Here is a 24,576-nt window from a genome sequence, read left to right on the forward strand (position 1 = left end):
ACTCTTCCTTTCTTATCTTCCTTTTGGAAACACCACCTCTTTCTTTCCCTGAGGACAATCAACAGCAATCTCATTTCTTTTTTTTTAACATTGCCTTTGAATCTATAATGCAGGCTTACAATTATGTGTATTAAAGAGAGGCTTGCTCTTAATAGAACCATGCCATCCTTTCAAAGCCACTGGCATGCTTGATAATCCTCTGTCATTCTGTACAGCAACAATTAGAAAATGAGAGTATTTCCCAGCTCTGTGAGGAGAAAGATGGGCTGCACCTCTTCCAACTACAGAGCTCCTACCACACTGCTCCCCTGCCTAGCTGCAGATGCAGAATGACAAACAAGAAAAGAAATGATAATATGCCTGCTGATGTTGACTTAAACAAATCAAGCACATCAGTCAGTTAAAAACCCATCTGCCATCATCCATTCCACCCCCCTTCCCCCAGATTTCATTGTACTAGTTGGAGGCTCCCTTTCTGCTTGGCTGGGTTTTTAAAATAGATGATAAATGCTGAAGACATATTTGTCTGAATGTTTTGGAGCAACGTGATTGGATGGAGATTTCCTCACTGCTGCTTCACTTTGTTGTTGTTGTAGCTGTTGCTATGGCACAATTAAAAAAATTCCACCTTGGGCATGCCTGTGGCTCCTCCAGCTCTCCACCTGGTCAGGACAGCTCAGCCAGTTGGCAGGCATGGACCAGGTTTAGGAAGATCTCCAAGGACTTTATTTCATAATCTCTTACATTTAATAGATATTTCTCCTCATCCCTAGTAAGTCCATCAAATCTTTGTCTAGAAACATGAGATTCCTTGGTAATTAAAGAGGTGTTAAGCCCTGGAAGAGTTTTCTGAGCTGCACAGTGATGAAATGAAAAGTCAGCATGTTCAGCAGCCAAGGAGCTGGATGAGAGCAGTAGACAGCAGTCAGTCTGTCAATTTTGTCTTGAAAATGAATATTTAGGTAATGAAGGAAGTGGATAAACAGTTTCTCTTCAAATATTAACTTGGCCTGACCCTTCCAAAGGAAGCATGGAAGAAAAGGCACTCAGACTCATTATTATTTTTTCCCCCAGGATTTTCAGTATTGCTTCAGTCCAGACAATGTAGAAAGGCACAGCAAGAGATGTTTACTAAAATCCAGAAATGCAAGTCTCCAAAAATGACTTGAAGCAAACCCAGCCACAGGTTAGGGCTGAAAGGAGCCAGCAGGAGTGGATTATTAGATATCAATAGCTGCTGTAGCAGTAATGGAAAATCTGCTCTCTCCACCTGTAATAACCTTGCAAGGCTTCTGCTCAGTGAGGTTTTACAGGTTCACACTGCATCTCACAGCAGAAATGTGATGTATTCCAAGTGAAACTAAAGCTTCTCCTTTCACTCTGGAGATATTGAGGAGCACCACCCAAAAAATGGGCTGAAGCACCTTGTGCTCCACATGTCTCTTTTAACAGCAAGGGGAAGCTGAAAACTCAGCTGTGGATCTTGAGGGAAAACCACAAAAAAAGCAGCTTAGTCTGCAGAACAGACTAAACATGTTCTTGATATTCCTGATGATCTTGGAGGTCTTTTCCAACCTCAGTGATTCCATGATTCTAAAGTGAAAATAAGTATGACGTACAGGCCAAGTTCTGAGTGAGAATTACTTGATAGTGTTTTCTGACTGTTGCTCACTGGACTGGGGTCCCCTGGCAATGCTGGGAACAGGGAACAAGTGATGCCCTCCCCCTGGATAGGTAAAACCACACAGAAGGGATGTGAGTGTAATCAGGAATGTAACAAAAGTTACCTGCACCTCCAGGAATTTCAGATTTGACCCCCAGTTGTCCATGCCAACACACCCTACATGCAAACGCTGTTGGGATTAGGCCCGAGCTCAGCTCCACCAGCCCCCCAGCCCAGCTCCCCCATGCCCAAGGAAGGATGGAGGTACCTTTCCCTAGGCAGCTGGTGGTTAGGATTGTGCCGACACCGGACACTGAGGCCAAAGAGTTTGCGGGCAGTGCGCTGGATCTTCTGGCGCTGGGCTTCCAGCGAGCTCTGCAGCATCTTGTAGCGGTTCTGCAGGTCCCAGTCGTTCCCCCAGTGCTGGTGGATGCTCCCAATGGTCAGGAAGTGGTTGCTAGGTAGCCTTTTCATGAAGGATTTAAACTCATCTGCAACACACAGAAGAAATGGGGAGAAATACAGAGGTTTCCGAGCGGTAACGGAGTTACAAAGATTTTCATTCGCAGGGTGGAGAAGGAGCTGTGAGAAATGAGAATTCTTCAGCTCTGCCAGGGGAAGGTGATGTCCTTTAGTTAAAGGTAAATTAGTAACTGGTCTGTCATTCTGCCCCAGGAAAACACAAATTCCATGGATGTTGCTGCTCCAATTTAGGAAAAAAAAACCCTATGGTTTATAGGTTTATATATGGTTTATAACATCAAGGTAAAACAACAAAGTTGAAGTGTACAGGGTGGAGAAGTAAAAAAAAAAAAAGAGAGAAATTCCCTGGAATATGAGGTTATAGTCTAAGGGCTGTAAACAAAAAGCTGGGAGTTGTAATCATTGCCAGTTAAAGAGTTCTCATTTACATTGTTTTTCAGCTGCTCCTGAAATGCTGTTTGTTGTTGAAGGCAAAGCATTTTGCTGCGTAATTAAAAAAAAAAAGGAGGGGAAAAACAAAGCTTTAAAAATTCCCCAGAGGAAAGGTGTGGATGTTGTTAAAATGTCCTGCTTTTGCATTTTTTAAAAAGAGCATACTGATTCTTACCTCTCACTTAACTCCATTTGAAGTTAATTGAGTTGCATTTTGTAATGAGGAAAATAAAATAAAATAGTTTTCAGGTTTCGGGTGAGAACAAAAGGTGTCAATTTTAGCCAAAGGGTACAAATCCAATTGATCGAAAAATATATTGCTCAGTGTTGCTATTCTGTTTGTTGTTTTTTGATCACTTTATTTCCATTTTATTTTGTTTGCTAATGAAAGAAACCCCACTGCTATGCAGGGTTTGTTTGAGAGGTATTTTTTCATCACAATCAGAAATCCTGATGCTGTTTCTGTTTATGGTCAGCCCTTCCTACCTGAGAAGGGTGGTTTGTTCAGACTCTGATTACCAGGCTGGGACATCCTCAGTTGGGAAAAAACAGATGATTCCAACTTTCTCAGGGGAAAATAACTCAATTTTTGATGCTAGTAAACCATATTTGACACAGTGAGACCTTGAGAAATGCAATGAGTGGGACAATAAGAACTCCATAAAATGCAATAATGACAAGAGCAATGTTTTGTACCAGGAGAGAAAAGCCCCACGTGTCAGCACAGGCTTGGGCACAATCAGCTGAGGAAGGTCCTGGGGGCTGAGCTGGGTCAGCATCCTGTTCTCACTAGGAAAAAACTTCATACTTGGCTGTATCCAGCTGGCTGAAATTCACTTTTTCTTGGCACTGCTCCACCTGGGGTACCCATCTGAAAGGGATGAACAGGCTGGGAGGGCAGAGCTGAGGGACACCGAGGTGCTCCAGGGCCTGAGCACAAGTTCTGCAAAGTCAGCTGTGGGGAGCTGCACTGGTTTAAAGAGGAGGCCAAGGGATATTTAATTACAGCAACAACTGCTCAAAAGGTGCTCACAGATATGAACAAAACTCCTCTTTTGAGAGACAGTTGCTATAACAAAGAGGAAGACAAGTTAGCAGTACAACAAGTTAGCAGCTTGAGAAATTAAAACGATTTGCTAAAAAACTTTGTCACTTGGAGGTAATGCAGCACTGGAACATGATCAGAGATGTACAAAAATCTCTCATTTTAGATAAAACCAAGGCTGACCTGACCTAGTTGTGGTTGTGGTCCTGCTTGTAGAGGGGGACTGGACTAGAACCCTGCCATAAACTTCCCAAACAAGCCAAAAAGTATAGCCATCTTTTCCTCTACATTAACTCCATTATTTCTGATCCTTTCCCAATCCTTCTTTTTTTTTTTTTAAATTCCTTCATCCTATTTTCAGAAGAAAAATGAGAGCTTGTAAAGGCTGATATCTTTTCAAATATAAAGAAATAATCCATAGAATTAGTGGAGAAAATCAGACCAGATAATTTACATCCCATAGTACCAAGTCAAAGATATCTGCATAACAGATTTCCTATTATTCATCAACTTGCAGTTCAACAAAGCTGCCTAACAAAGGATATCTGTACATTAGTCAGTCTCATCCTGACATGGATGGCAAATGGATGTTCACATCCTACTCATCACACGGTGTAACCAAAAAATAATCATCATCACTGCACTACCAACATAAAAATAATCATCATCACTGCACTACCAAAATAAAAAATAATCATCATCACTGCACTACCAAAATAAAAAATAATCATCATCACTGCACTACCAAAATAAAAATAACCATCATCACTGCCCTACCAAAATACAAATAACCATCATCACTGCCCTACCAACATCCGCGGGACATCTGCTCGTCTCCTTCCTCCCCCCCTAAGATAACCAAGAGATATTTTTTCAGTCATCTCTCAGGTTTTCACTCTGGTTTTAATGCTTCCAGCACCCTTCTCCTCCCCAAACCTGGCTCTGTGCTTTTCCACAGGGCTGTGCAACCTCCATCACGAATAATTGCTTCTGTTGACCATGCTGATTACTCCGGGTACCTTTCAGCGGTAAAAGCCTTGCGTTTGCTTCCCGCCCCTTATAAATCAATTTCCTCAAAAGCCTTTTTGTGCAGGAGCCCAGGCTCTTTTCCCTCTGATGATGAATGTGCTACATTTTTCATCGAGACGGGCAAGGCAGGAATTTCGGTGCAGTGTGCACATTTTGCTACCGCAGTGCAACGTTGGGGGAAAAACAAATGAGCAGCAAATCTGGCAAAATAAAAGCTGGATGTGGTTGTTTAAAATTAGGGTGATGAAGGGGGAAAAAAACCCATGTAAAAAGTACTTTAAAACCAACATAGTTTCTTCATTATTTATATTTATTTTATAACTCTGCCTGGAAACTGGTGGCATGGATGGGGATATTCCCTGTTTCTGGGAATTGTTCATTCTTAACCCTGAGAATTTCCAATTAATTAACAAGTCTGTTTGCACTTGTTGTTGTTTTATTCCTCTGCACAGCAAACCTTGCTGATGGCTGGAACTACACCTCCCGTGATGCAGCTTGGTCCCTCTTTCTGCAGAGTCATCCCATCCCTAAGGCAGTCCCATGGCAATGACTCAGCAGCACAAGTGGCACCACAGGGAATTGACAGGTCAGACATCTCTTTCACAGATGAAATTTTCCTTTTGCCAGTGTTAAAAAGGAAAAAAAAAAAATCCCATTTACATCAGAAAGCAATAATCTTGAATAAACAAACAAATTAACAGATAAAACTCCACCAAATGACTTAATTAAAAGTTGCGGCTTTTTTAATCCACAATCACAGATTTTTTTTTGACCAGCCATTCTAAAATGCCAAGAATAAGGCAGTGTTATTTTTCTCAATTTACCCACAAGCAGTGAAGCACAGGGCTAAAAAACCTCCTGAGCCGATTCAAAGCAGCCTCAGTTCACTGCAGCCTCCTTGACTTTGAAGATACTATTCCAAATCACAGCAACTCTTGATTCGCCCTGCAGGATTTTTTCAAATTAACAGAGGATCCAGCACAGACCAGAAGCAGAATACAAATGTTTTGGACTTTCAGCAGCTTCCTGTGCAAAATGGTATTTGCTTTCAGAGCACTCCTGTGCCTTTCAGTCCACTTTATTGGAAAAGCCTTCAGATGTCATCAGAGATTTCTCCTCTGCTGTTCATAATGAAGAAAATCCTCTAGTTATTGGGAATATTTATTAAAACAAAGAAGCAAAACACTAATACTGCAGTCTTTTGTGATAGCAACTTCCATCTCAAAGGATAAGTTCACGCATGATGCATCAAAGTGATGAATCAGATGCAGCAGCTTTAGACATAAAGATAATCACTCCATCTAGCCCTGAAAAGCCTCCAGCCCTGGGTGGAATATGGCAGAAATTGCATTGCAATATGTCACTTTAACATGGCAAATGAAAAACACCTTCCCCCATTCAAATCTCAAGGGAAGGGAGCCTGAATGTAATTATCTACCCCAGCCTGTGCTTGGATCGAGTGCAGCAAGGACAGAATGTGGGACTGGAACTCCCCTCTCCACAGGTCTCCCACCTTCTCAGTGCCTGGATTAGATCCCCTGGGAAGGGAAAGCGTTTGATGAGACCAACCTGTGGCTCTTGAACACCTTTTGTGAAGATCCTGTGCCAGAACTAACTGGTAACACATAACCAGTGGCAGAGCTGTGCTAGCAGGCACCACCAGTAATCCTTGTAAACTTGTGTAGTGCTGAGCTGGCAAAAGCTCCCAAAATCCACATTTCTGGTTTGCCCTGGTGTTCCCCACCCCAACCATGAACCCATAGAAACTCACAGAAAGCATCTGAGCTCGTTAGCTGGTGACCTGCTGCTGGAACCCAGCCCAGGCTCCCCAGGATGCATGGGGGGGTCTGGTCAGGATGGTCATTAGCCTTGGGCCACGAACTCCCACTCTGGCTGCTCAGCTGAGCACCAGGGTGACAGCAGGAGTGGGACAGAGGGATCTGTGCAGCAGCACAAACACCAGCAGGGGCCACGTGTTGAAGTATGAGCAAATCCTCAACAGCCCTTCATGGAAACATCACAGGCTACTGCATTTCAGCCTTTAAAGGGATTAAGGTGACCTTAAGAATGAAGAAAGAGAACTTTTGAAGAAGTCTTCTTGAATTGAGCTAGATGGTTCCTTTCTCAACAGTTTCCTGACATGGAGATCTGGGTAGCTGTGATAATAATCATTGAAGAAAATGTGTCAGAAAGGGGCTGGTTAAGACTGAAAGATGAGAGTCAGCACAAGGACAAGTTCCTGATGGAGTTCTGCTTGGTGCCTGTGTGGTTTCAGGGCAGGCAGACCACTTGCTAAAGGATAGAAATCACTACAGGAGCTGCTCTTTCCTACCTCAAGCCCTCAGGAGTGTGTATCCTGTGAGTACAACACACCCACTCTGGGTAAACTACTCCCACTACCAGTATCAACATGGAACAAACTCCACTGACACCCCCAGCCTCACCTGGGAAGAAAGTGGAAAAGAGAAATGTTCCCAGCAGCAGGCACTGCCCTGCAGGAGAGAGGAGTCATTTCCCTTCTCCTCCCTGCCTCAAAGGAGGTGTCTTCTGGCCTGTGTGTTCCTCTCCCTCTGAAATGCTTTCACCAAAGCAGAATAAAGCATTCATGCAAATCTGAAAAGCAATTTCTGCATCATTCATATTGTGCAAGCTTCTCCACAGAATTATTAAAAGAGAGATTTGGAGATGGTTTGGTATGAAAAAAAAATCAGATTTTTAACCAAACATATGCAGGAAAATATCCCTGTACACATAATTCATGTGTGTTCCTGTCTGTGTGTTTAATAGAGGAAGAAAAGGTACGCCCTCAGCACTGAGATCCTGGGGTTAGGTTCAATATCCTCTATTTTTTAGCCAAATTAGAGCATTATACTGAGGGAATAAAAGATTTTTACGACCAGCCACGGACTGAAAAAGCGAGTTTTGCTCAGTTACCTGAGTTCTCCAGATCTTTATAGGCTTCTGTCCAGGTCTTGGCCATGTTTGCCAGGGTGTACTCCATGATCTGGATGTCGGTGATGGGGCAGTTGCACTGCGGGAACTCCTCGGAGCACTGGCAGCCGCACTGGCTGTCCCGGCAGATGTACTCGCCCTCCCCATTGCACATGATGTAACTCAAGGCAGACTGGACAAACTTCTCTTGTAAATACTGAGGGAAGATGATCTGGAGACCTGGAGAGAGAACAACAGGGTTATAGGAGGGGAAAAAAAGTGATTAAAAAAAGTAATTTTGGGTATTTGTTCCTCTTTTCAAAACCCGTTTCATTGATAGTTTGGGAAAGTAATGGTAAAGAATTAAAAGCTGTCGTGAATAAGGAAGGTACAAATGCATCCCTCCAGGGCAAATAATGATTTAGCTGAGAGCAGAGGCTATCTCCTCCATGGGAGAAGGGTGACAAGAAACTTCCTTCCCCAAAAGCCTTTCATCCCATTCCCAGATCCCAGCACAGTACAAAGGCCCTGAATGCAAAGCCTCCTTTATTCCCAGGTGTGGTGGTTTTTGTCTGCTGAAACCAAGTGCTAGTTCAGAAGCAATGAGAATTATGCTGCTCTGACCTGTTTTGAGACACTAAATGGGTTTGGTACCACAGAAAAAAGGCAAATACACCCTGAAAGGGAAAATAAGAAGGAACAGAAAACAGAAGAAAGGAAAATAACATGAGAGGGGATTTATAAAAGACCCTTGCAGAGTTAAGTGCCCAGTTCCCAGAGCATAAATACAGGAGTTGGGCACCTGAGCCTTCGCAGCTTGCTCCCTGCTAGGAAGGCCACTTGCCAAATCCTATAAAAGTGCAAATGGATTTAGTGCCGATGATTTCAGTGTTGCTTGGCAGACTTACATTAGCAGGGAGATCTATCCCCTTGTCCCTTTCTTTATGGCAAGTGTTTGTGTATCCATCCATCTGTGCAGGCACCAGTGTGGGTGCAGCCTTGCTCAGGATGCAATGGCAGTTTGTGTTTGCGCGGCACACGCCGTTTTCCACCCCGTCCTCCTCCCCGCTCCCTGCGGATGTCCCTGAGGATTCACAGCTGTTTGCCTCTACCTGGCAAGTCCTGCCTGTCAGCCCCTGTCAGTGTCTGTGGTGCACGAGGCAGAGGACGGTGACTCTGAGCGAGATTTTCAGGGGACCCCACTTGGGAAAGGCCGGGGACTTTGGAGTGGCAGCGGGAGGATTTTATGGACCCCGGTGTAATGAAGGCACGAGGGTCAATTACCCATCTGTTTGTGTTTCTGCTGCGCTGAATTACCAGATCTGTGCCTGACAGCTCACTGGAGTGGAATGAAAATCAGACAATAATTCAGAGGATGAGAGTGTGCAGGAATGGCAAAAAGGGTTGTGACCCCTTTCAGGAGTGCAGGCCTGTCTCTGATGGGTTGTGTCCACCTCAGACAAGAGAAAAACAGCAGGTGGTGACCCTGGGACCCCATTGCCCTTTTGCTTTTGGATCCAGAGAAGCACCTCAGTCGTAATGAGGTCCCTCTGGAAGAGCAGGTTTGGGGGCTCAGGAGGCAGTGGAAGGCCCAGGGAGCCCTGCTTCCTCTCCCCTGGTCTGCTGAGCACCGTGCCTGGTGGCACCAAGCTGCACCTCTGCCTGGCCCCATTGGCAGCCTCCAGGCAGGATGAGCTTGGAGCACCCTCCAGCTGGGAATATCTTTGTGGCACCTGCAGAGGGAAGGATTTCCAGGCTGGCATTCAGACACACTATTCCTGCATAGATCTTGCTGCCTTTTCTGCATTGCTACTGGGGAGTGGAAGGAACACACAAAGAGCTGAGCAGTACAGCATCCCTGCAACCATCTCAAAACTGGCCTGAAGAGGATCATCATTTTGAGGTCTCTTTGGTCTTTTCTGAGATGTGTCTCAAAAGAAGCTCAGATTTCTTCCTGCTGTCTTCAGCAAGTCCTGAAGCTCAGCTTCTTGTAACAATAGGACAAGGGGGAATGGCTTTAAACTGAGAGAGAGTACATTTAGCTTTGACATTAGGAAGGAATTCTTCCCTGTGAGGGCAGTGAGGTCCTGGCACAGGGTGCCCAGAGCAGCTGGTGCTGCCCCTGGATCCCTGGCAGTGCCCAAGGCCAGGCTGGACAGGGCTTGGAGCAGCCTGGAACAGTGGGAGGTGTCCCTGTCCAAGGCAGGGTGGTGGAATGGGATGAGCTTTAAGATCCCTTCCAATCCCACTCAGGGATTCTATGATTTATCTGAAACAACCACTACAGAGGGGTGGTCCCTCGTCAAATCCTCACACTGATACTGGTGATGGTCCCACCTGCCAGATCCCAAACTTTCCTTCAGGATGGAATGGAAGTGCAGTGCTAACAGAGAACTGATTCACAAAGGGACTGGGGAGCCCGAAGGCAGCTGTACTCACTGAGCTTTGAAGCTCACATGAGAGCAGAGCTGGACTTCTTGATGTGCATTGACTCTTCATTCATGGTCCAAGTCCCATGAATACATTTTCCACTCTGCTTCATGGAGGAGCAACCTGCTCTGCCTCTTTGAATATGATCAAATTACCTCAGGCTCTTAAGTTCTCCATAGTTTCTCTTTTAACTTGGATAAAGCACAACAAGCTGTTTGGTCCCAGCTAAAAATTATCCTGGCTTTGGAGATTTTTATTTAATTTATTTTTATTATTATTATTATTATTATTATTATTATTATTATTATTATTATTATTATTTTAGTAGTAGTAGTAGTAGTAGTAATAGTATATTTTATTTCTTTTATTTCTTTTATAAATATTAAAATAAAATATTCCTTTTCTTTTCCTTTTTCCTAGAGGGAATAGGTGTGAAGAAAGAACCTGAAGTTTCAAGGAAAGCACCTGCCATTGCAAGGAACATCCACTGTGCACCCCAGCAGATGAAACATGAATACCCTGTAATCTCCAAAACACAACATATTTTAGCACTGCAGTGCTTCACATGGATACTTGCTTTTTGCCCATAAAACTCATGGTTTCTGAAAAAAAAATAATATTTCCAGGATAACCTCCTCTTGTAAGAAATAATATCATGTTTATGGGGCAATCAGACCTCTGCACACTTAGCACCACCTCAACAAAGCACTTCTATAAATACTTAACTTTCATCAGGAAAGCAGTTTTGCTGGAACCCATCAGTTGCCTGAAGCATTTGACAAGAAGCACACCCTCAGAGCTGTGTTTGCTCAAGTGACCCCCAAATCCAGCCACTCATCAGAGCACCAGTGTGTGCTGTCCAAACACAACAGCCTGATCTCAAACAGGCTGTTGGGATTGCATCTGCCTCGCATCTTCCAGCCAGGAATTTCCTTGTGGAAGAAATCAGTGCTACTGAAATACAGCTGTGCCTATTTCCACAGAAGTACTTTTATGTATACACACATAAATATTCACAGATTCCTCATCATCCCCAGACAGGGGCAGATTCATACCAATTTTTTTTTTTTTCTTTAGTTTTGAGCATCTCTGTGATCAGATTTCAGCAAGAGATTTTTTCAGTCCTGGCATCCTCTCTTTCATGTGTAGTTCTATCCATTCCCAGGGACTAAATATTGCTGGAATTCAGTGGGTTATGGCTGTCAGTAAAGCACAGGTGGCATTAATCTTTCGAGACCACTGCTCTGGGTGCTTCAGTTCCCTGTAAGGCAGGAAAACTGCGATTCCAAGGAATAAAACAGTCCCAGTGAGCAGCTTGGGTTAGCTGGGAAAGCCCTGCTGCCAGCCACAACCCTAATAAGACATCCCAAATGCTGTGGTGTTGTCTAAGAAATTTATTTGGATATTTGGAACATTTAAAAAAACAACATACGTACATATATATATATATATATATATATATATTCAGTTTTTCGCTGTTGTCTACTGATGAAACAACCTCATGTCAGCAGCCAAGAAGAGGGGCAAGCTGGTCTTAAAAACTGGGATATTTGGACCATTTCCATGGAGAAAATCCCTCATTCCAAGACAGGGGGCCCAAGGAATTTGCTGTCCTGAATATCTTAGTTTTGAAGGTAACTTATTGATCAGAGGAGGAATTCTGTCACTTTGTAAAGCATGAAATTCCACTTTAAAAATGAAGAGCAGCACAGATTTGGTATAGGTTTATCTCTGATAACTACAGGTAGAGTATGAAGTATCTGACAAGGGAACATGTCCTTAATTCACCGAGAAAAACTATTAGAGAGAGATGTTTGGCTTTAGACTGTATATAAAAGGCTTCCTGCATTAAAAGAGGTAAATTTCCCCAGCTCTAAATTAGAGCTATTTGAAACATTTTTCACAGAAGAGTTCTCTGTTGAAAATGCAGTTTCCATTGAAGCATTTTGTGAGAGCATGTTGACTCCAAAAGCACTTTTGACTTTCTAAATGTATTTTTTCATACTCCCTCATTTCACTGCACTGAAAAGCTGAAATGTTTTGTCTTGCCATTAATGTTCTGCCCATCCTGGAAAAAGCTTTAATTGTAATTGTAATGTAAATTCTAATGTTACACTATCATATGTACCATGTAGGTATATGATGTATCTCTCTACATCGTTACATAAGTATAATATATAAGGGTATTTATACATATACAACAATATAATATTAAATATTGAAATAAAATATAGTTAATATTATATAAGTATTGTATATAACATGCATTATGTATAATATTATAATATATGACCATATTTGATGTAGCAAATGACCTGATATGTAACATTTCCTGTTTATTGTTGCACAGTTTAGAACAGCACAGAGGGATTGCACCTCACTGAAATATTGCAATTCTCCAATGTTGACATATACTGTCAATTATAGCATTGATAGAACTCAACATGCCTCTGAAATTTGGATTTCCTGAAATTTTTTTAAAGTGTTGCTTTTTTTTCAGTCAAAATTTCCAATTTCTGCCCAGGACACTTGTCCAGGGAACACAAATTCTCCTTTCCCAATGGGTTACTGTAGAGCTTCTGGCATCCTGCCCTGTATCACCACAGGGATCCTGCTCCAGGGAGTGCTGGGAAAAGGGAGACCTTCTGTGATAAAAATGTGTACATATATATACACAATATTTTACAGACTTATATATGTGTATATATATATATATATCCCAGTGTATACTGGGCCCACAAGGATAGTGGTTTATAAATTAGTGATTCTTTATTGTTCCAGTGACCACAAGCCCAGCCCCAGACACCCTGCACCGTCCTCCCCTGAAATCAACCTGCCCAACCCTACGTGGGTTCATGGAATCATTCAGGCTGGAAAAGACCACCAAGGTCATGGAGTCCAACCTTTGACTGATCACCACCTTGTCAACCAGACCAGGGCACCCACTGTCTCTCCTGAGAGGCACAGCTTTGAAACCTCATCTCCTGGGGCTGGGCAGCTGCAAGTTGAGACAGAGAAATTCTCCCTGTCACGAAGAAGCTGCTCTTTTATTGAGCCAGGCTCAGAGCTGGAGTGACACAAAGGCAGGAACATGGATTTCTGTCAGCAGCCCATGTTCGGCTGCTAATCAGATCAGAGGAGACTTGGTCACGATCCATTACCTGCTGCAGCCCTGTGACTAATTCATAATGAGGCCTCTCAGAGCCGAGCAAGGATCCTGGGTAATTATCCCAAGAACCACTCTCCAGATTAGGTAGAAAACTCAGGTGGAGCTTTAAAGGTCACTCTGTTCTATGAGGAAGAGCTCCTGCCTTCCTCCCTTCCCTCGCTGTCTCCTTTGGCTTGGCTCCAGCCTCCCCCTGCCCTGGGCTCAGCCATGGAGCTCCATCAAACCCACCTGTGGCTGACCTCTCTCTGCTCCCATCAGAGATCACAGACTCATCCCCTCTCTCTCCTAATTTTTTCCTCTTCCTCCATCTCCTCCCTGCTCCCTTGGTTTATCTCCTCTCTTGTAGGATCAGATAACCAATACAGGTCTATTGATTTACCCACTAGTCTGCCTATAACCCGAGCTGCCTGCTGATTTAGCTGCTTCCCCACTTATCTCATGTGTCATCCTTTGGTTTTCATTACCAGCAGCTATCATCACAGTGTAAAAAACCCCTCAAACTGCTTATTGTTAATTAGGTAAGAACCAGAACTCAGTGATTTGGATAATCACCAGCATAGTGAAAACAACCTGCCTATTATTTTTAAAGGCAAATAATAACAACAATAATATTATATCCACAACATTACTTGGTAAATGAAACCCAGTTTCTGTGAAACCAAAGATTAAAACAGCACTTGCCAAATTATACTCAAAGCGGAAGATGTAATGTAGCCCATTCATCTGAAAAATTAAAATTTGTACAAGTACAAGGATTCGAGAAATAAAACCATCTGGGCAAATGAGCAATTAAATCCCACATTTCCTTATTTTGTCAAAAACTTGGGAATAACCTTTGTAAATTACATGGCCGGTGAATTTCCTCCTTCTACTCAAGTTGACTTCTTGCTAACCAGCATGTATTTATTTATTAATTCAGCCATGACCTCTATCTGTTGACTTCTGGACTAGCTCCCCATCTGGGACTGAAGCCATGGCTTCTAGCATCCAAATAAAACCTCTGTGACTTTTCCCAAAGATTATGGTCATTAGAGAGCCCCGAAAGCTGATCTGCAAACCTCTTACACAAATCAGCACTTCAGGAGGGACGGAGAGACGTGGGCAGAATTCACCTTCAACACTGATGGAAAAGGTCACATTTTTTATGTTGGTGTGAGTGTCATACACAGAAATCCACCAAAATTCAGAGGTAGAAGGCACTTTGCTGGGGCAGTCCTAGCTCTGCTCAGCTGAGCCTCATGTGAAGCCACCAGAAGCTTCAGGGAACTTCCAGACACAGCAGAATCACAGCGAAGAGAAGGGAAAAGGGCAACCCTGTCCCATTTCCACCCCCTTCCCTGGCTCCTGGGCCCTACCTTGCAGGTGGAGTTTGCTCTCAGTGCTTTGCAGAAGGACAGAACTCACAGAGTCCAGATTGTCGTAGCTGTTACAGCCCAGGGGGCCGGTCCGAGTTTCTGTTACCTACAGAGGATGTAGAAAAGAGAGAATGTTCCCTTGGACTGCAGCACCACACCTTCCCCAGGCTTTTTAAATCTTTTAATTCAAGGACTCCTTGTCACCAGTTGATATAACTCAAAGCACATCTTCCCTAGTTGGGAAAAAATGCCCCACCCTGCACAGACACTGCTAATGTTTGGTGCAGCCACGAGCTGAAAAATCAGAATGAATTGTGGCTGTTTTCTTTAGGGTACCTCAGGTTATTCTGGCTTGGCAATGGGATCCTGCAGATTGATGTTTCTTACAGAGGATCTCCTCTGGAGAACATCAGAAGCCTGTAGAGGAATTATTCCCTGGCTTCTCTTATTGGAAAGCAAGAGATGGATTGCCAGGCCACAGTGGTGCCTGGTGCTCCCACGACAGATGTGAACACCAGCCCTGTGCTGAGGAAGGATGGAGGCACAGATGACCTGCAGTGCTGATGCTGCTGTTGGTTTCCAGCCACACAGGAGAGCTGCCCTTCTGGAATTCACCACGGGTGATTATCTGCTGTCACTGTTTCAATATCTCAATACAATTTCCCATCCAGAAGGGAACAGGCTCAGCCACAAGACAGCACAGAACAATAACGAGAGCTGAAACCTTTCAGAAATGGCTAACAATGACGACTCCATCCACATCACCTTCCCTGGAGTGAACTCAGCAACAATAAAATCCCTGCCCACTGTAGGATGATTGCTTTCAGAGAAGGCAGCCTTTACAGAGCCATTTTCCCTATTTTGTATTCTCTGAGCAGCTTCCCTTCCTTCCTGCTGCAACCCCCAAGCTGTCTCTCAGTCCGTTTCATTCCAGATGCCTCAGTAATGCCACACTGAGTTTTTCACCTTTTCTTGTAGCAAATTCAGCTGAGAGATGTTTTGCAGCCTTACACCCCCAGGAGATAAATACTCCTGCATGGCACAGGGCTGTTCATTCCACAGACCAGTCTTTCCCTTCCAACCTCCATCACTGATCTGGGTCCTCTGCTCCCTCTCTCCCTTCCAGAAGTCACTGTCACTTTTAGTGAAAGTCTCCTACCCTACACAACTACCACACTGTATTTCCACCTCTTTCCAGACATTAGTGGCCCTGGGGAAATCAATTCTTCAGTTGAATAAGAGAAAAACTGACCCTGGGAACAAAACACCTTGCAATCAAAGAGGACATCAGACTGGCAAAGTCCTGCCCCAGATCCCTAGAGAATCCATGTAAGGCAGACAATCTTTTTCCTCTTCCTGAGGCAATATGTGGTACCTTGATTGCTCCGGTAGAGATCTGGATCTCATGGAGTCTCCTCATGGTGCCATCACGGTCTACAAAGTAGGAGGACGCGAGCTGGTGCAAAGCTTCAACGCTCTGGGTGGCGTTTCCTGACTTTCTGTCGAGGCGGCTTTTGTCCATGTACATGGTCAAGGCCTCCTCTCCTGCAGCAGAAAGAAAAGGAGATTTCAGGCTGCCAGGCAGGGCCATCTTAACAGGAGCAAATGGTGACATCTACTGCACCTAAAGAAAGAAAATCCGACACCTAAAGCACTCCTGGAGGAATCCACCCTTCCTCACGAGCACCCGGATCCCCAGGATTTACAGAAACTTCTCTATTTAGACAGCAAAGCCAAGTCCACCAGACAAGTAAAGCAGCTCTGATGAATTGAGTAGACAAGGTTTTGGACATTTTTTAGCCAGCAGAGCTTTGCCACAACTGTTGGAGTGGATTGAGCACATCTGTCCCACTCGAGGACCATTCTCTCTGTAGGCAGTGCCTCTAGAGTGATGCACACCTGACAGGAGAAGATCCCACTTTAAGCAAGTCTCTGTATGACCTGATTTCTAGAAGGAATAGATGATGATTGCAAATAGAACACAGTGGGCAGGCAGGTACAGTGGACAAACAAATGCTAGTTGGGCTTCTTCAGCTTCCAGCAGCCTTGCAAAAGGGGAGGGGAAAGGGGATGAGTGAAGAGAACTAAACAGGAAAGAGCAAATAACAAAGTTAATCTGAACTAACCACCTTTGCTGTCTTCTTTCCTCTCTCAGAATCTCATTCAGGGAATATAAGCAGAGAGTAAAAATATCATAGAAGATAGGGGACAAAAGCAGGTGATTTTCAAATGGTAACCAGAGAGAAGTGAAGCAGTTAAGAACTGATAATCAGCAGACACCTGAATGTAACAAAACATGTCTGAAAAGGACATGAAGCTGAGATGGAATATTTACCTAACAGTTCAGTTTGTGATGGGTGAGGCACATGAAAATCCAGTTTGCTCTTAACACACTCTGACACTCTGGAGCTGTCAGAGGTCTAAAAATGTGGAATGCCATCCTGGATCCTTAACACATGAAACTTGGATTTTAACAAATGAAGAGAAGACACAACTAGAGGAGGAATGTGCCAGTTCTACATAACTCTCCTAATGAGAAGAATGGTGCTTGTTCTGATTTGATAGATGAGCCACTGATGAATACACTGCCTCTGGCAGTGACAACATGGTCCAAAAAATATGTACCATCACTTTCAAGGCCAAAAAAATATTTAATTCTTCATCATCTTTGCATATTTTCTTCAAGAGAACAAGGACTTACTTTTCTTTAAAATTCTTATTAGTGAAAATAATTTGATTCATACAAATTATTTCTTTTGTTGCATATATGAAAAAAATAACCCAAAATCCCAGTAAGCTCTCCCCCTCACTTTTCCTGGAAATTTTCCAGCTTTTATCTGAAAGCCAAATGCCTGAAAAGAAACCAAAAATATTCTGGCTGAAAATCAAAATATTTTTATTAGATTTCATTTTTTTCAAGCAATAGTTGTGTTGAGGATTCAGCCTCTGGCTTTGAGATGAAAAATGGACCATATTTTTATGGAAAGAAGGTACTTTTCATCAAAAGAATTGATCAGTTGAAATCTTTTAATTAGCTTTGCAGGACCTAAGTGGAGAAGCTAGGCATGTAAAACTTTGTCTTTATTTTGTTAAAAATAACAGGCTAGCCTTCCCCCACGATCAAAGCTGTGGTGGTAACAATGTCATCATTGTTACCTCTCACAAAAACACTTTCCCTGCAAAATGACCTGCTTTGATTTCCTTTATTACCATTACCATTTTTATGTGTTGAGCTTGTGAGGAGGCCTTGGCAGGGATCAAGGCTCTGCCACATCAGGCTCTGTCCACACAAAAAAAGCCAATCCATCTTCCAGGGGAATCAACCCCCTGTATCAGATGAGACACAACAGGTGAACACAACAAACAGCCAGCAGGGCACAGGTAATAAAATGTCTGTGATTAGTGTGAGGAACAGTGGTCACTGCAATGAGCACTCTCAGTGCATTTTCAAGTTTCATCTCTTGGTGTTTTTCAGGGGGATTTGAAGGAATTTTGTCAGTTTTCATGAGTCAACTCCTTTGCCACTGAAGAGGCAGGATCAGTGGGAAAGTGTATTTGGAGCCAGAATTCTGGATCTCCCATGTAACAGAAGCATTTAACTGCAAGGAGATGTAGCAGAGAGAAATGAGAAATGATGCTTTGCCACCATTTTCTGAGGCTGGGGTAGGAGAAGGAAGATCTGGGATAATTCTCCCCTTAGCTGTAATTCACAGCCATCAACTCTTCATCAATTGCAACAATAACTGGGAAAAAAACTTTTTCCTGGAAAAAATATCATGCAAGGCACAAAAGTCAGGACTTGTTCATTCCAGCCTAGCTCATTTTCACTAGAGGGATGCTGAGGCTGGAATGCCGTGGCCAGAGGGCAGGCAGGAATCAGGAATTTGCCTGGGTCAAATCACATCAGGCAACAGCACTGGTGGCAGATCTCCAGCAGATCTCCTCTTGGGTTTGGTCCCTGCACAACACGAACCAGGCATGAAGAAACACAGCAGAGAAGAGAAATCTGTGCTCTGGGGCAGTGGGGATCAGTGATTTCCCCATAAAAGTTGTCATTTTTTTCCTCCAAAGGAAGAAAACAGAGACATTTTTTCCTTCAAAGGAAGGAAACAAAGTCCATGAGCGATGATGCTTTTTCCTGCAGGACCAGTGCTGTCCCTAGGATTGAGGGGTGCTGAGCAGGGACACTGCTGCTGGGAACCTATTTTGTGTAGCTCTGTGCAGAGCTGGAAAAGCACAGCATCCCCATGGAGGGGTCGCATGGGGAAGCAATTCTTGGATCAGGAGAGGTTAACAGAATTTTGCTGCATTATTAAGTCTTAATTTCTCCTTTATTAAGTGAATGATATCTTCAAAGTTGTTTTTCCTTGAGGGATTTCCCTGAAAATTGGCTCTCAGCTCTGTGTGCTCCATCCCAGAGTCAAAGTGACCCTTTACCACTGCCTTTGTGAGAACCAGGCTGGAGCAGAGCTGGGTTTTTCTGGGCTCTCGGTGCACCTGGCTGCTGTGCAGGTTGAAAGGCACCAGAGCTGTTCCTCCTGTGGCCAGGTGTGAAAATTGCTGTGTCCAGGTGCTGCTCCATGTCCCACCCTGCTGGGGGCTGTTTCAGAGCATTTCCAGTGTGCTCATCAGTGTGTGCCACCCCCTGTGACACAGCTGTAACCCAGGCCAGAGCTGCTGGAGCTCTGCTGAGGATCACCAGGTCCTGGGAGAGCCAGGCCACGTCTGCTTCCATGTCCCAGAGCTCTTGTTCAGCCCACAGACTGCGAGCAGAGCGTGTCCTCCGTGCATAATGCATGCCCAGCTCCATCTGCATTTTCCCTGGGACTGCCATTGCCAAGATAAATCCTCTTTTTCTGCCTGCCATTGCTCACCACGCTCAGGGCTGCTGGGGTGTTTAGCTCTCCCCTCCAATACCACTTCTCATTACAAGTCTCTGCATATTTAAAGTTGTTGTGTTGTAAAATCAGGAGAAGAAACAAGCCCCTGTGAATAATTTACAACCTCACCCAGGCAAAATTAAAAATATATTTTACCATCAAAGGTCTTTCTTATTTTGAATTTCCATGGATGTGAGTGGCAAGAAAAAGAGGAATGTCAATGGGAAGAAAGTAAACCCACACCAAAAAAAAAAAAAAAATTTAAAAAAATAAATCTGACTTTACTTGGCTGTCTTGGGCTCTGTAAAACATGGTCCTGAAAAAAAGGACCTGATAAAAAGCAGTTTATCTTTACCCAGACTTCATAAAGAGCTGAAAAAGCAGTCACTTGTGCTCTTCCATGCTTGGAAACTCCCTTTCTCTCACATTTCTTGCTGATGGAGTGGATCTGTTTGGGTGTCTGGACTGGAAGAGCAGCCCAAGGATCTTTGAAGGACATTGCTACACCAGAGGCCATTTGACTTCAGGGGAACTGTGCCAATTTACCTACCACCTAATTTGTGCATGAATCATATGCACACATCTATCTAATCTCATCCCAGTGTCTGCAGAATGCTCTGGGAACAGACAGATGGCCAGAAATTCCTCAAAGTTCACTACAAACACGGCAATGTGGCAAGGCTGGAGGTGAGCTGCATTAGAAGGAGCAACAACAACAAATTCTGAAGTAAAACTGAGCCTTTACTACTGCAGAATCCTTCTCACAGGTAGTTGTTCTTGCAAGAAAAGCATTTAAATGAAAGAAAGGCACACCCCAAAGGGGGAAAAGAACCGTGAAAATAATACAGAAGGGGGAAAAGAAACCCAGGAGTAAATATCAATAGGAGCTGCTGATTTTCAGCCTCCAGTGTTCAACAGTAACTACTCAAAATGTTCCTGCAGCACCACCAGCAGCGCCTGCTCAGGAGTTCATGGCCCTACAGGGCTCTCTCTGATGTCATCCCTGACACATTCTGTGCACACACAGACCTCTCTGCAGCCCTTGCATACACATTTTGAATTTCACTGAACTGCTGTTTTTCCACAAGTCTGCTCCATGTTAATGCATTCAGCCTCCTGGCCATCTCTTCCCCTCTGCTCACACTCCCTGCCCAGCTCCTTGAACTCCCTCTTCCTGCAGCTCTTTAAAATTCCTCCAGTTCCAGCAAGAAAGGATGCTTTTCCCCCTGTGTTTGTTTTCATCCTGTGAAAAAAGAGGGGTGAGCACGTTTTGTTGTGAAGCTGAGGGCAGGGGTGCAGGGCTGGCAGGACAGTCCCCCAGCTGTGTGACACTCACAGGGCTGGGGACACAGCACACACAGCAGCGCAGGGACACAGCTCCCACCTCTCACTCCCAATTCATCCTGCTGCTCTGGGGGCACATCTGGGCTTTGGGAGGGGTGGCTGCAGCCTGGCCTGTGCCCCCACTGGTTTCAGAGTCACAGAGGAAAGGACCACAGTGGGGTATTTGCTCTAGAAGGGTCACCCCAGAGCACAGGACTGCACTGAGCTGGCTCTGGAATATCTTCTGTGAGGGAGACTCCACTCCCTCCCCAGGCAATCTGTTCCAATGATCCCAAGAAACTCTTCCTGACATTCAGCTGGAACTCCTGGGCATCATTTTCTGCCTGTTCCTCTTGTCCCTGTGGCTGGCTCCACCAAGATGAGCCTGGTCCATGCTCTAGGATAATTATGTCCATGCCTAAAGGACCCTAAAAGGGTCCATACCCTTTAGATAATTATCCTCATGAATGAGGTCTCCTCTGGAGATTGCCCAGCCCCAGCTCCCCCAGTTCTCCCTCAGCACAGATCCCCTTCTCCCTCAGCACTCGCTCCAGGAGCTGCATTCCAAACTGGACACATTTCCAGCACTTCCCAGTGCCTTCCTCACCCTCCAGCCCCCCTCAGCAGGACCCAGCCCGGGTGCCACCTACCTCCCAGGGTGGCAGAGATGAGGAGGTGGGTGCCGTACTTTTTGATGATGGTGTCGATGAACTGCTGCGTGGTGGGTCTCCTGCCCAGCAGGCGGATGCTCCTCTGGAACTCAGGCATCAGGGGCAGGGGGTTGTGGAGCAGGTCCCTCCTCTCGATGGCTGTGTTCCTCACCTTCCAACGGGCAAACTCCCTGTGCCACAACACAGGAACACAACAGGGGTCAGCCTCCCAGTCTGGAGGGGCAGGGACAGTCACCGGGGGTGGGACAGGAGGATGGAGAAGGGGCCAATCCTGTCGGACACCCCCACATGGATACACACATGAGGCCACAAGGCTGGACAGAGGGGAAGGGGAGAAGAGGAGAAACGAGACATTACTGCACAATAACCGTACACTACGGGGATCAGGCTGGTGAGGAGGTGCCCTTGGGGTCTGCCAGAGAGCTGGGCTCCCCTAAAACAAAACCTCTCTGGTCCTTCCACCCTCCCATGCTTTGAGGTCTTGAACTTCTCCATAAAGCAGCAAATTCTGGTCTCTGTCAGCAAATGGTCTGGACCACAGATCCAGCCCAAACTGATCACTGTTATATCCCTGCTGCCCACAGGTCCTCCTAGCACACTTCACAAAGCAAAGCAAAGCTGAAGAAAATACATTTTCTTCAAACATCTTCATCTTACAGCATCATGAGTATGGCAAAAGAGCATTACAGAAAGCAATTTTTGGTTTACCATGTAGAAGGAGGGACTCAGATCTAAGCAGAGTCCAGGGTGAAAGAAGAGATTTTGTTCATGTTTTAGGGAAAAAAAAAACCCAAAGTAATTCTCAAATCCCTGCTTTTAAACTGAGAGCAACTGGGGAAAAAAAATGAAGTTAATGTTTGCAAAAGCAGTTCTTTATTGCAGGTATCCATTTTGAAATGACACAGAGAGAAATGCCTAGAGAAAAGCCTGCACACCTGCAATCTAAAAATCAGGCCTCTGAAACATCACCAGCTGAGCACCTGAAAAATGAGAAACCTATTAATGTCTTTCAAAAAATATTGAGCAAAGCCTTCCTTAAAGAAGAGGATGTTATTTATACCCATTCTCCTACAAAGCACCTGCTCTGTCTTAAGCTATCTCCCAGCCCATCAGCTCACAGGCTTCTCTGTCACTTTTCCTTCACCTATTCCTGTAATTTGGGCTTACGACAAACATTTTATTTAGATTATAGGTGTTGTGGTTTAATCCCAGCCCCACACAGCCACTCACTCCTCCTAGAGAGGAAGAGTCAGGAGGGTGAAAGTGAGAGGACTTGTGAGTTGAGATAAAGAGTTTAGCAGATAAAGCAAAAGCTGCACGGGCAAGCAAAGCAAAACAAGGAATTCATTCCCCACTTCCCATCAAGGTCTGGAGTTCAGCCATCCCCAGGACTCCATCAGAGTGACTGGGGGAGAGAAATGTCCTCACACTGCACATCCCCCTTTCCTCAGCTCTGCAAGGGGAGCCTGATGTGCTGTGGGTTATCCCTGGGCTCAGCTCTCCGGGTTTTATCCCCCTGCAGCTCCTTGTGCAGCCTCGGCACTGGTGGGCTGGGAGAGAGGCAGAAAACCCCTGAGCTGTGCACATTCTGCTCAGCACCACACCTGTGCTATCAGCAAATCCAAAACACAGCCCCCTTCCAGCAAAATCCAAAACACAGCCCCACACCAGCCTCTGTGGAAAAAAAATTAACTTTATCCCAGTGCAACAGAGGAAATTTAATAATGATGTTTTCTAGTCTTGTTTGGCATTAGTGCAGCTCAGCAGCAGCAGAGGAAGCCCTCACGTGCAAGAGCTGACCAAGGGTAAACTTCTTTGAGAAAATTAATGCTGCTAACAAGGAACGAGCTGAATTCAGCAGAAACAAGTGGAATGAAGATAAGGACCAAGGAGACTCTTCCAAGAGAATGAAGTAACTTCAGAAGGCCAGCCCAGTGACTGGTAAAAAAGATAAAAAGTTAAGGGACCACTGACCAGAATTAAGGATTTGGGGTTGGATTTGAGGATTGGGTGATTAGATGGCACAGGTATAATTCTGAGGCATGAACTGGGACAGGGATCCTCTCTGCAGGCACCCAGCTCAAATTATAACCCAGGAAAAACTAATTGGAAGCCTTCAGGCAGATTTGGCATTCCTAGCAGGATCCTGGGGTCAAATCCATCTCTGTGGCTGGTGTGGAATAATCCATAACATCCAAACCAGGAATGACACCTGGCCCTGAGGCAGCACTTCCCATCACTGTGTCCCCCAGCACAACAAGCCCACGTGGCTGGCAGAGCCCCTGACACAGAGGCAGATTCAGGAGGCTCAGTGGCAAGGCCAGGATCACAAACCAGATCTTTCCTGCCCAGGCTGATTCTGTACTCAGTCCACTCTGTGTGTGTTAGGTTATTTGACTTAATGTAATTATGCAGGCATTTATTTTGATTGTGCCCCTTCACAACACTCCATGCTGCCTGACAGCAGTTACATTTATCAAAATAGGAAAGTGCCAGCTATTTACTTCAAAATATCTCCTTACACCTGAGCTAATGCCCCCTCTGTAGTTCCTTGCTTTCACAAGCCAAGTGAAAATGCCAAAACAAAACACACCTCTTGCTATGCTACAAGAGTCATTAGTGTCAAACCTTGCAATCTGAAGAAACATCCATCTTTCCTAGAAAAACCTCAGTCAAAAGGCAAAAAAGCCCCCCCATAAAACAGGCTCTTAACATGAGGAGTGACTGAAACAGATCATTGGCTCCCAAGTTGTCTGCAGGTAACAAATACACCACCAATGTATTCCCTTTATGGAGCAGAGGGTGTTCTCTGCTGTCCCAGAATTGTGTAAAAGTTGATTTTAATGATAGATAAAACTTTAAAAATAAAGACAACTTCTCTCTGACACTATGGAGAGGTTTCTCTAATGATTCCAAATTAGTTTCAATCCCAGACCTTGCTACAGAAGGAAATTCCCTTTGAGGAAGGAATGGTTCCTTCAGCAGTTGCACTGCATGGGAAGAGGCAGAGCTGGATGCTCAAAGACAGGCAAGGTTTTATAATAAATAGAGATTCCCATGTTCTCATCAGAAAAATCATAACTAGCAAGCATAGGAAGAATGCCATCTGTGCTTCCTCTCCAAAGAGACAATTATTGCTTCATGTAAAAGCACACATTCAGATTC

At 44.6% G+C, this 24,576-nt stretch overlaps 1 protein-coding gene across 2 annotated transcripts in view; it reads right to left on the minus strand.

Moving 5' to 3' along the window:
• BRINP1 (BMP/retinoic acid inducible neural specific 1) overlaps positions 1 to 24,576 on the minus strand; it is an 86,618-nt gene that overhangs the window by 5,266 nt on the left and 56,776 nt on the right. For both annotated transcript variants that reach the window (XM_023938091.2, XM_086857911.1), the window contains exons 3-7: positions 21,391 to 21,581; positions 15,913 to 16,082; positions 14,538 to 14,643; positions 7,587 to 7,823; positions 1,932 to 2,154 (exon numbers count right to left, since the gene is read on the minus strand). In XM_023938091.2, coding sequence (XP_023793859.1) covers positions 1,932 to 2,154; positions 7,587 to 7,823; positions 14,538 to 14,643; positions 15,913 to 16,082; positions 21,391 to 21,581 — 927 coding nt within the window. The remainder of the gene's footprint in view (positions 1 to 1,931; positions 2,155 to 7,586; positions 7,824 to 14,537; positions 14,644 to 15,912; positions 16,083 to 21,390; positions 21,582 to 24,576) is intronic.

The sequence above is a fragment of the Cyanistes caeruleus genome, chromosome 20 (genome assembly GCF_971803275.1).
Source record: "Cyanistes caeruleus chromosome 20, bCyaCae1.hap1.1, whole genome shotgun sequence".
NCBI classification, from domain to species: Eukaryota; Metazoa; Chordata; class Aves; order Passeriformes; family Paridae; genus Cyanistes; species Cyanistes caeruleus.